The sequence below is a fragment of the Pseudophryne corroboree genome, chromosome 3 (assembly GCF_028390025.1).
Source record: "Pseudophryne corroboree isolate aPseCor3 chromosome 3, aPseCor3.hap2, whole genome shotgun sequence".
NCBI classification, from domain to species: Eukaryota; Metazoa; Chordata; class Amphibia; order Anura; family Myobatrachidae; genus Pseudophryne; species Pseudophryne corroboree.
The window spans coordinates 31,563,274-31,577,785 of record NC_086446.1 but is presented as its reverse complement, the minus strand read 5'-3'; the positions used below and the strand labels follow the sequence as shown (position 1 = coordinate 31,577,785).

At 43.4% G+C, this 14,512-nt stretch overlaps 1 protein-coding gene across 1 annotated transcript in view; it reads right to left on the bottom strand.

The window, feature by feature from the left end:
• Positions 1-5,608: 5,608 nt before the first annotated feature.
• Positions 5,609-14,512, bottom strand: part of LOC135057105 (uncharacterized) — a 195,607-nt gene continuing 186,703 nt past the window's right edge. The window contains exons 19-23 of the mRNA XM_063963006.1: positions 14,098-14,289; positions 13,460-13,559; positions 13,285-13,382; positions 7,666-8,089; positions 5,609-7,574 (exon numbers count right to left, since the gene is read on the bottom strand). Of these exons, the coding sequence (XP_063819076.1) occupies positions 6,505-7,574; positions 7,666-8,089; positions 13,285-13,382; positions 13,460-13,559; positions 14,098-14,289 (1,884 nt within the window). The 3' untranslated portion in view covers positions 5,609-6,504. The remainder of the gene's footprint in view (positions 7,575-7,665; positions 8,090-13,284; positions 13,383-13,459; positions 13,560-14,097; positions 14,290-14,512) is intronic.

Sequence of the window (14,512 nt, the reverse complement as noted above, 5' to 3'; positions counted from 1 at the left end):
CGTCTCTTCTTCTCCCTCTATATCTTCTGCCTTCATATCAGTCACATACGTCTCTACTTCTCCCTCTGTATCTTCTGCCTTCATATCAGTCACATACGTCTCTTCTTCTCCCTCTATATCTTCTAACTTTATATCAGTCACATACGTCTCTTCTTCTCCCTCTATATCTTCTGCCTTCATACCAGTCACATACGTCTCTACTTCTCCCTCTGTATCTTCTGCCTTCATATCAGTCACACACGTCTCTTTTTCTCCCTCTATATCTTCTGCCTTTATATCAGTCATACATCTCTCTCTGTATCTCTTGCCTTCATATAGAAGGGCGACTAAAATGGTGCATGGCCTACATCACAAAACATACCCAGAAAGACAAAAAAAAATCTCAATATGTATAGTTTGAAGCAGAGAAGGGAAAGGGGGGACATGATAAAACCGTTGATATATTTGAAAGTTTCTAACAAAGTCCAGGAGGGAAACATTCTTCAAATGAAGAGAAGTAATAGGATACGAGGACATGCACTGAGACTGGAGGGGGGGAGGTTCAGGGGAAATTTGAGAAAAATTATTCACAGAAAGGGTAGTGGAGAAGTGGAATAGCCTCCCATCAGAGGTGGTAGAGGCTAAGACAGTAGAACAATTGAAACATGTATGGGATAGACAGAAGGATATACTTACAAAGAAATAAAGATCAAATAAGGTTTGAGGTAAAAATATTGTATAAAAGGGGCAGACTAGATGGGTCAAGTTGTTCTGCAGTCAAATTCTAGGTTTCTTTGTTTCTATGTCAGTCTCACACGTCTCGTCTTCTACCTCTGTATTTTCCACATTCATATCAGTCTCATCTCTCTTCTTCTCTGTATCTTCTGCCTTCATATCAGTTACATTCATCTTTTCTTCTCCATCTGTATCTTCCGCCCTCATATCAGTCACATAAGTCTCTTCTTCTCCCTCTGTATCTTCTGCCTTCATATCAGTCACATACGTCTCTCCTTCTCCCTCTATATCTTCTGCCTTCATATCAGTCACATACGTCTCTTCTTCTCCCTCTATATCTTCTGCCTTCATATCAGTCACATACGTCTCTACTTCTCCCTCTGTATCTTCTGCCTTCATATCAGTCACATACGTCTCTTCTTCTCCCTCTATATCTTCTAACTTTATATCAGTCACATACGTCTCTTCTTCTCCCTCTATATCTTCTGCCTTCATATCAGTCACATACGTCTCTTCTTCTCCCTCTATATCTTCTGTCTTCATATCAGTCACATACATCTCTTCTTCTCCCTTCATATCAGTCACATACGTCTCTTCATCTCCCTCTGTATCTTCTGCCTTCATACCAGTCACATACGTCTCTTCTTCTCCCTCGGTATCTTCTAACTTTATATCAGTCACATACGTCTCTTCTCGCTCTGTATCTTCTGCCTTCATATCAGTCACATACGTCTCTTCTTCTCCCTCTGTATCTTCTGCCTTCATATCAGTCACATACGTCTCTTCTCCTTCTGTACCTTCTACCTTCATATCAGTCAAATACGTCTCTTCTTCTCCCTCTATATCTTCTGCCTTCATATCAGTCACATACATCTCTTCTTCTCCCTCTATATCTTCTGCCTTCATACCAGTCACATGTCTCTTCTCCCTCTGTATATTCTACCTTCATATCAGTCACATACGTCTCTTCTCCTCCCTCTGTATCTTCTGCCTTCATATCAGTCACATACATCTCTTCTTCTCCCTCTATGGGGTATATGCAATTAGCGGCAAATCGCGGCAAATTATCGGCCGTTTTTTAATTCGACACAATTCGACCGTCCAATTTCGGCAAGTGGTTGCCGAAATTGACCATATTCAATCAAAAACGGATTCGACAGTCCCGCGAGCGAAAAAAACGCCCGATTTAACGGATTTTACCGATTTTTTAAAAACGGGAAAAAACCGTGAAAAAAATGGCGTAGGGTCCCCCCTCCAAAGCATAACCAGCCTCGGGCTCTTCGAGCTGGTCCTGGTTCTAAAAATGCGGGGGAAAATTGGACAGGGGATCCCCCGTATTTTTAAAACCAGCACCGGGCTCTGCGCCTGGTGCAAAAAATACGAGGGACAAAAAGAGTAGGGGTCCCCCGTATTTTTAACACCAGCATCGGGCTCCACTAGCTGGACAGATAATGCCACAGCCGGGGGTCACTTTTATACAGTGCCCTGCGGCCGTGGCATTAAATATCCAACTAGTCACCCCTGGCCGGGGTACCCTGGGGGAGTGGGGAACCCTTCAATCAAGGGGTCCCCCCCCAGCCACCCAAGGGCCAGGGGTGAAGCCCGAGGCTGTCCCCCCCATCCAAGGGCTGCGGATGGGGGGCTGATAGCCTTGAGAAAAATGTCAGAATATTGTTTTTTCCAGTAGTACTACAAGTCCCAGCAAGCCTCCCCCGCAAGCTGGTACTTGGAGAACCACAAGTACCAGCATGCGGGAGAAAAACGGGCCCGCTGGTACCTGTAGTACTACTGGGGAAAAATACCCAAATAAAAACAGGAGACACACAGCTTGATAGTAAAACTTTATTACACAACTGCCGACACACACATACTTACCTATGTTGACACGCCGACTGGCACGTCACGTCTCCGACGATCCGGGGTACCTGTGAAACAAAGCATACTCACCTGATCCAGTGTCCAGAGATAAATCCACGTACTTGTCAAAAAAAGAAAACGAACACACGACCAGAGGACTGAAAGGGGTCCCATGTTGACACATGGGACCCCTTTCCCCGAATGTGCCGGGACCCCACGTGACTCCTGTCACTGAGGTCCCTTCAGCCAATCAGGAAGCGCTACTCCGTGGCGCTCACCTGATTGGCTGTGCGCGTCTGAGGGCAGACAGCGCATCGCACAGCTCCCTCCATTACTTTCAATGGTCGGCACTTTGCCATCAGCGGTGGGGTTACCTGACCGCGGGTGACCTCACCGCTAACCGCAAAGTTCCCACCATTGAATATAATGGTAAGGCTTTGCGATGCGCTGTCTGACAGCTCAGAAGCGCAGCCAATCAGCAGAGTGCAAGGACGTTGCGCTCGCTGATTGGCTTAAGAGACCTTTCAGTGACAGCAGTCACAAAGGGGTCGCTCTGCATTCGGGGAAAGGGGTCCCATGTGTCAACATGGGACCCCTTTCAGTCCGCTGGTCCGGGTTTGTCGTTTTCTTTTTTTTGCCAAGTACGTGGATTTATCTCTGGACACTGGATCAGGTGAGTCTAATTTTATTCACAGGTACCCCGGATCGTTGGAGACGAGACGTGCCAGTCGGCGTGTCAACATAGGTAAGTATGTGTGTGTCGGCAGTTGTGTAATAAAGTTTTACTATCAAGGTGTGTGTCTCTTCTTCTCCCTCTATATCTTCTGCCTTCATATCAGTCACATACGTCTCATCTTCTCCCTCTATATCTTCTGCCTTCATATCAGTCACATACGTCTCTTCTTCTCCCTCTATATCTCCTGCCTTCATACCAGTCATGTCTCTTCTCCCTCTATATATTCTGCCTTCATATCAGTCACATGTCTCTTCTCCCTCTATATCTTCTGCCTTCATATCAGTCACATGTATCTTCTTTTTCCTCTATATCTTCTGCCTTCAAACCAGTCACATATCTCTTCTCCCTCTATATCTTCTGCCTACATATCAGTCACATGCGTCTCTTCTCCCTCTAGATCTTCTGCCTTCATATCAGTCACATACATCTCTTCTCCCTCTATATCTTCTGACTTCATATCAGTCACATACGTCTCTTCTTCTCCCTCTGTATCTTCTGCCTTCATATCAATCACATACGTCTCTTCTTCTCCCTCTAAATCTACTTTAATAGAAGTCAAATCTTCACCCTAATTAACCCACAAATCAATAACACTTGATATAATAGAATATTGGTGTATAAGACATTGGTTAAATATTGATACAGAAAAGGGAGCAGCGAGTGGTGGTAAATGGAATATTTTCGAATTGGTTGAAGTACTAAGTGGTGTGCCACACGGGTCTGTACTTGGACCACTATTGTTTCACATTTTCATAAATGATCTAGAAGTAGGTCTAGAGAGTACAGTGTCAATTTTTGCAGACAATACCAACTTGTGTAAGGTTTAAATTCAGAGGGGGATGCTAAGTCTCTACAGAATGACTTATTTAAATTGGAATCATGGGCAGCAAAATGGAGAGTGCGGTTCAATATAGACAAATGTAAGGTAATGCACTTTGGTAGCAAGAACAAAAATACTACCTACATACTAAATGGGGAGAACCTAGGAGATTCTGTATTGGAGAAAGATTTAGTTGTTCACATAGATAACAACTTTAGCAGTAGTACCAAAGTAGGAATGCAGCAAAAAAGGCAAACAAGGTATTAGCATGCATAACGTGGGGAATTGATGCAAGGGAAGAGTATTATACTCCCATTATATAAATCACAAGTGAGGCCACATCTCGACTATTGCACACAACTATGGTCAACTTACTACAAAAAGGATATGCTGGAACTAGAAAAGGTTCAGAGAAGGGCGACCAAATTAAGGGGATGGAGATGCTAAAATACGAGGAAAGGCTAAAGATTAAGAGGGGATATGAATAACATTTACAAATATATAAGGGGACAAATACACAGAGCTAGCGGGGAATTTGTTTTTGGTAAGATCATCACAAAGGACACGTGGTCACCCGCTTTGGTTAGAGGACAGGAGATTTTGCACAAAGAGAAAGGTTTCTTCCCAGAACGGACAATACGTATTTGGATTTCCCTGCCTGAGAGAGTAGTAATGGCGGACTCGGTCATTACTTTTAAGAAAGGGCTAGGTACATTCCTAATGGATACGGATATACAGGGATATGGTGGGTAAATCATGTATTACAGTAATAAAATAAAATATAATAAAAAAAAAAAAAAAAGGAGTACTTGACATAATGGCTAGACATTCTCCATAGTTAAAATTAGTCTTAAAAATAGTGCAGTGTAGGAGATCACTAACAGGTTGAACTCGATGGACAGTTTTTTTTTTTCAACCTCAGATACTATGTTACACACAGCTGCTCTACAGATTATATAGTGAGTCACATTGTGATTTTGGATTTTAAGGTCTCTGTTTTGTTTTACTGATACTATTAAAGTTCTCCTAAAAGATATTGGTTTCAACTCAAACAATATGACCCCTCTGACCTTACAAATATCCGCCCTCCTTCTCAGAGCTGGCAATCTTAGGCATTCCCCCTACTGGCACTAGGATCCAGACCATAAAATGATCCCCACTTCTACCAGCCATACCATGTATATATACAGCAATGGGTCCTCTCTACCCTCCTCTCCTGGTCGTGTTCAAAAATTGGTTTGCATCTTAAAAATGTGCTGGCTGGAAGCCTCCCTACAGAACAAATGATGGAGACGTTCTGTTACATTTGGGAAAGATATAATGACACCTTCCAAAGATATATAAAACAACAAATATGTCACAGCTTCAAACCGACACTTTGGTATGAAACTAGCAGCTATATGTAATAGACGGTGAGTTTGGTCAGTGTTTCCCTAGATACACACAATAACGGCTGAGCACCAATGACCCACTCATTCGCAGATCCTTTACCATCATTTTATTACAAGAAACAGCTTTACATATTCATTATAACAACAGATATTCAGCAGGTAACAGGTATCGGAGACACATAACATCGGGGGCTCTTACATAATGGGATGACATCACAGCATCTGAGGTACAGGATGTGCCTACACTGCGAGATCATATGGAGGGACAGCCGTGATGCTGTCATACAGAGCATGTGACTGCTCCTCTGATGTAATGTGCAGGCTGTCTCACCGTAACGTTATTTCCCCCATGGTCAGTGCTGGCCGATCAGTCATTGCTCCTTCCCCGTCATAGGAGCTCATTGTATGATGTGTGGAATCTTCCTGTTCTCTAACTGTACCTTATACTCTTAGCTTATATCACATGGGTGCAGTATATTATTATATCTTTCACTGCCCTTATTTTACATTGTTCCTTCATCAGTCTGTTATATACAGTACATCATACACTAATATATTACCCACGTCAGCTTACACCACCGCAGTGTTCAATTATAGCTATATGGAAGTTCTTTTGTTTTCTTTTATTTTAAACATTTATTACACTATCAGACTGATGTATATATTTTACCTACACTTTATAAAGACTTTCTCAATTTTTACAAGAAACTTTCTACATACACTCTGTTATAGGCATCTGGTTGTACTTACAGGAAAGCAAATGTAGCATTGACCACGCCCACATCATTCATCCCAAATTCCCCATCAATTAGCCCAACATGCCATAAACACTATCCCCTCAGATCCCACAGGTATATGCAATAAAGAATTATAACATGCCTCTCAGACATGCACTTATACCACCCAGATATCAAATGACAATAAGTTCTCCTTTATAAAGTGTATTTCCTAATGCTTAAAAAAGTGTGATTTCAGTGTAAAGTATTTCACAAACCTGTGTGACTTCTCAGATGTCTAACAAGATGTGGTTTCTGTGTAAAATATTTCCCACACTCAGAACATGAAAATGGTTTCTCACCAGTGTGAGTTCTCTGATGTGTAACAAGAACTGATTTGTATGTAAAACATTTCCCACACTCAGAGCATGAATATGGCTTTTGACCTGTGTGAGTTTTCTGATGTGTAACAAGAACTGATTTGCATGTAAAACATTTTCCACACTCAGAGCATGGAAATGGTTTCTCACCTGTATGACTTCTCTGATGTATAACAAGGTCTGATTTCTGTGTAAAACATTTCCCACACTCAGAGCATGGACATGGTTTCTCCCCTGTGTGACTTGTCTGATGTTCAACAAGATGTGGTCTCTGTGTAAAACATCTTCCACACACAGAACATGAAAATGGTTTCTCGCCTGTGTGAGTTCTCTGATGTGTAACAAGAACTGATTTGTATGTAAAACATTTTCCACACTTAGAGCATGAAAATGGCTTCTGACCTGTGTGAGTTCTCTGATGTATAACAAGACCTTGTTTCTGTGTAAAACGTTTTCCACACTCAGAGCATGGGAATGGCTTCTCACCTGTGTGACTTCTCTGATGTATAACAAGATTCTGTTTCCATGTAAAACATTTCCCACATTCGGGACATGGGAATGGCTTCTCGCCTGTGTGACTTTTCTGATGTTTTACAAGACTTGATTTTTGTGTATAACATTTCCCACACTCAGAGCATGAAAATGGTTTCTCACTTGTGTGACTTAGCTGATGTTTAACAAGAACTGACTGATGTACAAAACATTTACCACATTCAGAACAGGTAAAGACTGAATCACCTGTCTGAGCTGTACTATATTTGCCAATATTTGAGTTATCGGGAGAACATTCCCCATGATTAGAGGGTGCAGATGAAATATCTTCACTAGGAAGTACTGGATGCATAATTAAAGCAATAAGACTGTTTCCTGGAGAATCCTGAGCAATTGTATCTTCTGTTTTAAAATCTGGAGACAAAATGAGTTTTCCCTCCAACTTCCTCCAGCTTGTGCCTCCATCTGCTGGAAGTAAATGTATGATATTAGAATCTTGTTACCTTGAGAAGCAAAAGGAGAATATGTAACTCTTTTGTAATAAATGTTTATTACTCACCTGTGGTGATATCTGTATGGATTTCTTCCTCCTTACACTGCTGTTCCCACCTCACATACATCTCATCTTCTCTCTCTATATCTTCTACCTTCATATGAGTCTCTTCTTCTCCCTTCATATCAGTCACATACGTCTCTTCTTCTCCCTCTATATCTTCTGCCTTCATATCAGTCACATACGTCTCTTCTTCTCCCTCTATATCTTCTGCCTTGATATCAGTCACATACGTCTCTTCTTCTCCCTCTATATCTTCTGCCTTCATATCAGTCACATACGTCTCTTCTTCTCCCTCTATATCTTCTGCCTTGATATCAGTCACATACGTCTCTTCTTCTCCCTCTATATCTTCTGCCTTCATATCAGTCACATACGTCTCTTCTTCTCCCTCTGTAACTTCTGCCTTAATATAAGGTATACACTCTCCCTAATAAAAACACAAAACATTAAAATAAAACTACTAAAATCTAATGTCACTGAGATAAGTAGTAGAAAAATAGGATTTTGGTACTTACCAGATAAATTCTCTTCTTTGAATCCACAGGGGGCACTGGAGTACTCTTGGGATATGGACGGGGCGTTAGCAGGGATACAGTAGGCACATTTAAATATTTAAATTAGTAACCTTCTACCCCTCCATACTCCCAAGATACCACTATTTTTTTTACTGAGCCGAACATAACGGACAACTATAAAGTTTATACATAACATAGACAACTGGAAGTTGACATGACAGTAGTTAACAATAGATAACAATAGATAACAATCACCTTATCATTTGAACAAGTCGGTGAGAATGTGTTACCATAAGATCTACTGAACTTACCACAAGACAAGGGAAACTGCTCTGGGTGGGCGTCCAGTGCCCCCTGTGGATTCAAAGAAAAGCATTTATCTGGTAAGCACCAAAATCCTAATTTTCTTTTTCATCTAGTAAGGGTCACTGGAGTACTCTTGGGATGTACCAGTTTCCCCCTTGGGCGGGAGAGCTGGTTGGCACCTGTAACACTATACGGCCAAAGCTAGATGCTGATGCCGCAAATGTATCAAACTTGTAAAGTGCATAAATGTGTGCACTGATGACCATATAGCAGTGAAACACGCCTTGCCGAAGCTAAGGCTAATAGAAAAACTGTTTTCCAAGTTAGAAACTTAACATCCACTTGTTGTAAGGGTTCAAAAATTGAAGACTGCAAAAAAATCTAAAATGAGATTCAACTCCCATGGAGCTGTAGGTGGTATAAACGGAGGTTGAACTCTAAGGACACCTTGCAGGAACTGTTGCAAAAGAGCCAAACGCCTTTGAAAGAAAATTGACAAGGCAGAGACCTGGACCTTTGGTGTCACTAAACGTTGTCCTCCATCTAACCCAGTCTGTAAAAACAGCAGAAGACGGGATAACTTGAAAGATGTCAGAAACTTCCGAGCTTCATACCAACCAATATAAGCTCGCCCAATCCTGTGATAATGAGCTGCTGTAACTGGTTTCCTAGCACGCAACATGGTTGGTATAACTGACTCTGGAATGCCATCTCGTCTTAAGAGGGCGGTTTCAACAGCCAGCCCGTCAAACGCAGCCGCGCTAAAATCGGGGTAAATAAACGGTCCCTGTCTGCAAAAGGTCTGGACGTAGCGGAAGCGGCCCATGGATCGTCTGCGAGTAGACCATGGAGATCCGAGAACCACGCTCTCCGAGGCCAATGAGGCGCCACTAGTATGACATTGTGGACTCTCTTTTGATCCACTTTAGCAACCGAGGAAGCAGCAGAAATGGCTGAAATAGATACACGAGGCTGTACAGCCACACTATTGTGAGAGCATTCACTGCCACCTTTGGGTCTCTTGTTCTGGACATATACTTGGGTGTCTGATGATTTTGGCGAGATGCCATGAGATCCACCTGTGGGTAACCCCACCGCTGGACTAACATCTGAAACACTTCTGGGTGTAAGGCCCATTCTCCTGGATGAAAATCCTAACGATTGAGATATCTGCTTCCCAGTTGTCCACTACTGGAATGAACACTGCCAATAATATCACTTGGTGATGCTCGGCCCAATTCAGGATTCAAGCAACTTCTCGCATGGCCATACGACTTTGAGTCCCTCCTTGTTTGTTGATGTCGCGGTGTCTGACTGTACTTGAACAGTCTCAGATTGAAGTATGTGAACTGCCTGTCACAGCACGGAGTAAATTGCCCTGAGTTTCAGGACATTTATTGACCATAATCTTTCTCAGTCTGACCATAGACCCTGAAGCTGACAATCTAGGACCACTGTTCCCCAACCTCTGAGACTTGCATCCGTCGTCAGAATTATCCAATTCCAGACTCCGAACCTTTTACCCGCAGTGACATTGTGTATGTGGAGCCACCAGAGTAGTGATACTCTGGCCCTTGGAGAGAACTGCACAATCTGATGAATTTGTAGATGAGAGCCTAACCACTGAGCGAGAAGATCCAGTTGAAAAGGATGTGAATGAAATCTTCCAAAATGGAGTGCTTCGAAAGACGCCACCATCTTTCCTAACAGTCGAATGCACAAATGCACCGAACTGTCCGTGGTTTGAGCACTAACTGTACCAGATGACGAATACTTTGTGCTTTCTGTTCTGGCAGCTAAATTCGTTGATCCACCACATCCAGAATCATTCCTAGAAATGTAATTCTTTGACACAGGACAAGGCTTGATTTTTTTGAAGTTGACAATCCAATCGTGCTGAACTAGTACATTGTACGTCAGTAAGGCGTTTTTAAGTAGTATTTGTTGCGACAGAGCCTTGACGAGAAGGTCGTCTAAGTACGGTACTATTATCACTCCCAGGGATCTGAGATGAGCTATCATCACAGACATCACGTTTGTGAATACCCAAGGCGCTGATGATTGGCCAAACGGTAATGCCTGAGATTGATAATGGTTTTGTTGTACTGCAAACCTTAAGTACGCCTGATGCAGTGGCCAAATTGGAATGTGTAAGTATGCATCCTGGAGACCCAGCGAAATCATAAATTCCTGTGGTTGCAAACCTGCAATCACTGACCACAGGGATACCATTTTGAATCTGTAGTAAGTGACATACTGATTGAGCCCCTTTAGGTTCACTATCGGCCAAGAACGCAGCCAAAGCGCCCGTCGGACCCTAATTAGTGAAGCTGAAAGCCAAGAACTAACCTGGCCGACCTCCATAGAAGCCGTACTTAAATACTCAGCCGATTCACATGTGTGATCAGCAAGACGTATTAGCTGGTCTAAGGAAAGAATCTGTTGTAGGCCTAACTTGAGCTGTGTTGCCCATGCAACAACACAAAAATGGATTAGATAAATTCCCTATTTGCCCATGCAACACAACACAAAAATGGATTAGATAAATTCCTAACTGATAGAAATATCCAGGGTTACAGCATCTAAACAATATATAATTTTTTAATACAGGTTGAACTCGATGGACATTTTGTCTTTTTTCAACCTTACCAACTATGTAACTAGAGCCTTGTTAACCCAAACTCCAACTAAAGCAGGTCTAAGGAACACCCCTACTGCTGTAAACATTGACTTTAGCATATAGCTTCTAGCTTATGCTCTGACGGGTTTTTAAGCGTCGTTGCAGCTGGTACTGGAATGGTTAACGTCTTTGAAAGTTTTGAAACTGAGGAATCCACTGGTGGTGGATTTTCCCATTTAGTTGTCATAGACTCTGGGAACAGGTAAGTTAGACAGAAACCGCCTAGGCATAGAAAACGGTTTATCTGTATTTTTTCCATGCTTCCGTTAACTACTTATTAAGAAAATCTGAATAAGGAAAACACACAGTTGTCCTCTGTTTTTTAGCAAATAAAACTTCATCATTTGAGAGAGGTGCCTCAGTCACAATAAAATGTAGTACCTGGCGTACTGCCCTGATTATCAATGGCCGGGCTATCAGTAAACTCACTATCTGACTCCTGGCCCAATTCACCTTACTCATGTTCCTCCTGAGATATAAAATCTGGCATTGAATCGTCAGAATGCAACACAGCTGAAACAGGTAAATTATGAGACAAACGATGACTACTTTTAGGAATTGAACTATACATGGACTTTTGTAAACCCTGCAAAGTTCTTGACATATCCTGAGCCCACTGACAGCTCAGATGGTATTAACCTAGAATCGCCTCCTGATCATTTTGTGCAGCAGCAAACTCCGACCTTAAATCAGCCATCACACCTGTCATCATCGCCCAAGGAGGATCAGGGTAGAGGTCCGTATTTGGACCCGTATTTGCAAGATACACTGTGCAAGTGGAATTTCCATAGTGTAACACATTTTCACGGATATCACAAACAATCTGCTTTTTAGATTTTGCATTAGCTTTACTCGTCATGCACACAGAGAGACAGTACCATGGTGAAACACAAGTCCTCACGACTCAGTAAAATATTTAACATAATTGTGTAGAAAACCGAATGCACTGCACTTGGTACACACTAAGATTCATTTAAACTGTGCTTCACTAAATGTCCTCTGGTGGCTGTGTGTTGTAGCATCGACACCAAATTCTTGTATACTTTATGAACTGTTGACTTTATGAACAACTGATAAACTTCTTCTCCTAGGCTTATTAGCCTGTATTATCCCTCCTGGCCATCTCCCTTATTGCGGGTACTTGGTGAACTTATGTAGGCTTAATAGCCTGTAATGTACTTAATATTGTCCCCCAACGCTTTAAAGTTACTGCGGCTGTGGAGTTGTGCGGGCGGCGGCCGCGCTATCTCCCCCTCAGATAGGAGCACATTCTGGCTAATGAGGGGAGCTATTACGGCGGACAATGACAGCTGCAGGAGCTGTCAGCAGGCGAAAACACATCCCTCAATCTCTGTGTGTGGCCCGTGGCAGCAGTTGGAGCTGTCCGCGGGCGAAATAATGTCCTCCCATGTCTGTGTGCGGCCCGTGGCAGCAGTGAGAGCTGTCCGCGGCAGTCAGGGAAGCGCTGTGAGACGGGGGATCAGCGGGCGGCCAGAAGCGGCAGTGTGACTGACTGCGGCTGGGCGGGGGAGCGTGCTGTAATCATTACACATAGCGGGTGCGGAAGCATGAGCTGACCGCCCCACTACACAGTAAAAATTGGTCTCTCCCTTGTAATGGAGCAGCGCTAGTGAGCTGCCCCCCCTTCCCACGGAGGCTCTGACGGGGCTTCTGTATAAGCGCTGTCCAGCTCATTACAGCTAAAGCTGAATTAGCAAACACTGATTTAGGTCTATGGCGGGGCTCCTCTCCTGAGCGCTCACAAGCCTATTCTGCAGATCAGCAACACACAGTCCGGGACCCACACTCCTTAATAAGCTGGGAAGGGACTGTGAAAGAAAAAAACTTTAGAAAAATTCCAAGTGAAAGTCTTGAAACTTCCAGAATTAGTCCTATCCATGTGAAGGCACAAAAAACACTGAGGTATCTTCAGAGTATGGAGGGGATGGAGGGTTAATAATTTAAATATTTAAATGTGACTGTGCCTGCTAACGCCCTGTCTATATACCAAGAGGACTCCAGTGCCCCCTGGTGGATGAAAAAAAAATCACTGTGTAAGACATGCATCTCATATAGTGACAGTCACTCTAGTATATTGGTGAGACCCTACATCTCACCTACCTGATCCTCCTGTGGGATCCTGTGATTCGCCTCTGTACAATCCTGGGAATACAGAGGACGGGGATCTCTCTCTGGGGTATCGCTGTTACTGGGTCCATCTGTAGGAGACACACAGTGACTGAGTACAGTGTATATATGTGATTATCAGATGATGTGTATATAGGGGTCTCCATACCTGCTCTCCCCTGTACAATACATGACAGTCTCCTCTTAGCCAGTGATGTGAGGGGCCGGTGATTCTCCATCATCACGTCCTTGTACAGACCCGTGTTCCTCTATAAACTCACCCTCCTGCATGGAGAGATAGACAGTGACATCCTGACACCTCATAGGAACCTGACACACACAGTGATACAGTCATCACCCAGACACATCCCCTGGTGTTACTGTATAATGTCCCATTCCCAGCAGTCACCTCTCCAGTCATCACCTGGACACATCCCCTGGTGTTACTGTATAATGTCCCATTCCCAGCAGTCACCTCTCCAGTCATCACCCAGACACATCCCCCCTGGTGCTACTATATAATGTCCCATTCCCAGCAGTCACCTCTCCAGTCATCACCAAGACACGTCCCCTGGTGTTACTGTATAATGCCCCATTCCCAGCAGTCACCTCTCCAGTCATCACCCAGACACGTCCCCTGGTGTTACTGTATAATGTCCCAATCCCAGCAGTCACCTCTCCAGTCATCACCCAGACACATCCCCTGGTGCTACTATACAATGTCCCATTCCCAGCAGTCACCTCTCCAGTCATCACCAAGACATGTCCCCTGGTGTTACTGTATAATATCCCATTCCCAGCAGTCACCTCTCCAGTCAGCAGCCAAATGATCTTGTTTGTGAGTTCCAGGATCTTCTGGTCATTGTGCCTCTCATGTGTCAGTGAGTGAGGTTGAGGCACCGTGATGGGGCTCTGGGTCCCGCTCAGTCCTCCTGACACACGGGGACGGCTGCTGGGTGTTTCACACTCATCGGAAGTCTTCTTCACTACTGTGTAATCCTGTGTATTGGGGAAGACAATAACAAATAGCTAAATTAGCTATAATTGTGCATAACATACAAGAGTTATCTAGGAGTCACTATTTCAGGTGACTTAAAGGCAGGTAAGCAATGTAACAAAGCAATGAGGAAGGCTAGTCAGATGCTTGGCTGCATTGGGAGAGGAATCAGCAGCAGAAAGAAAGAAGTAATAATGCCACTGTATAGGTCATTGGTACGGCCTC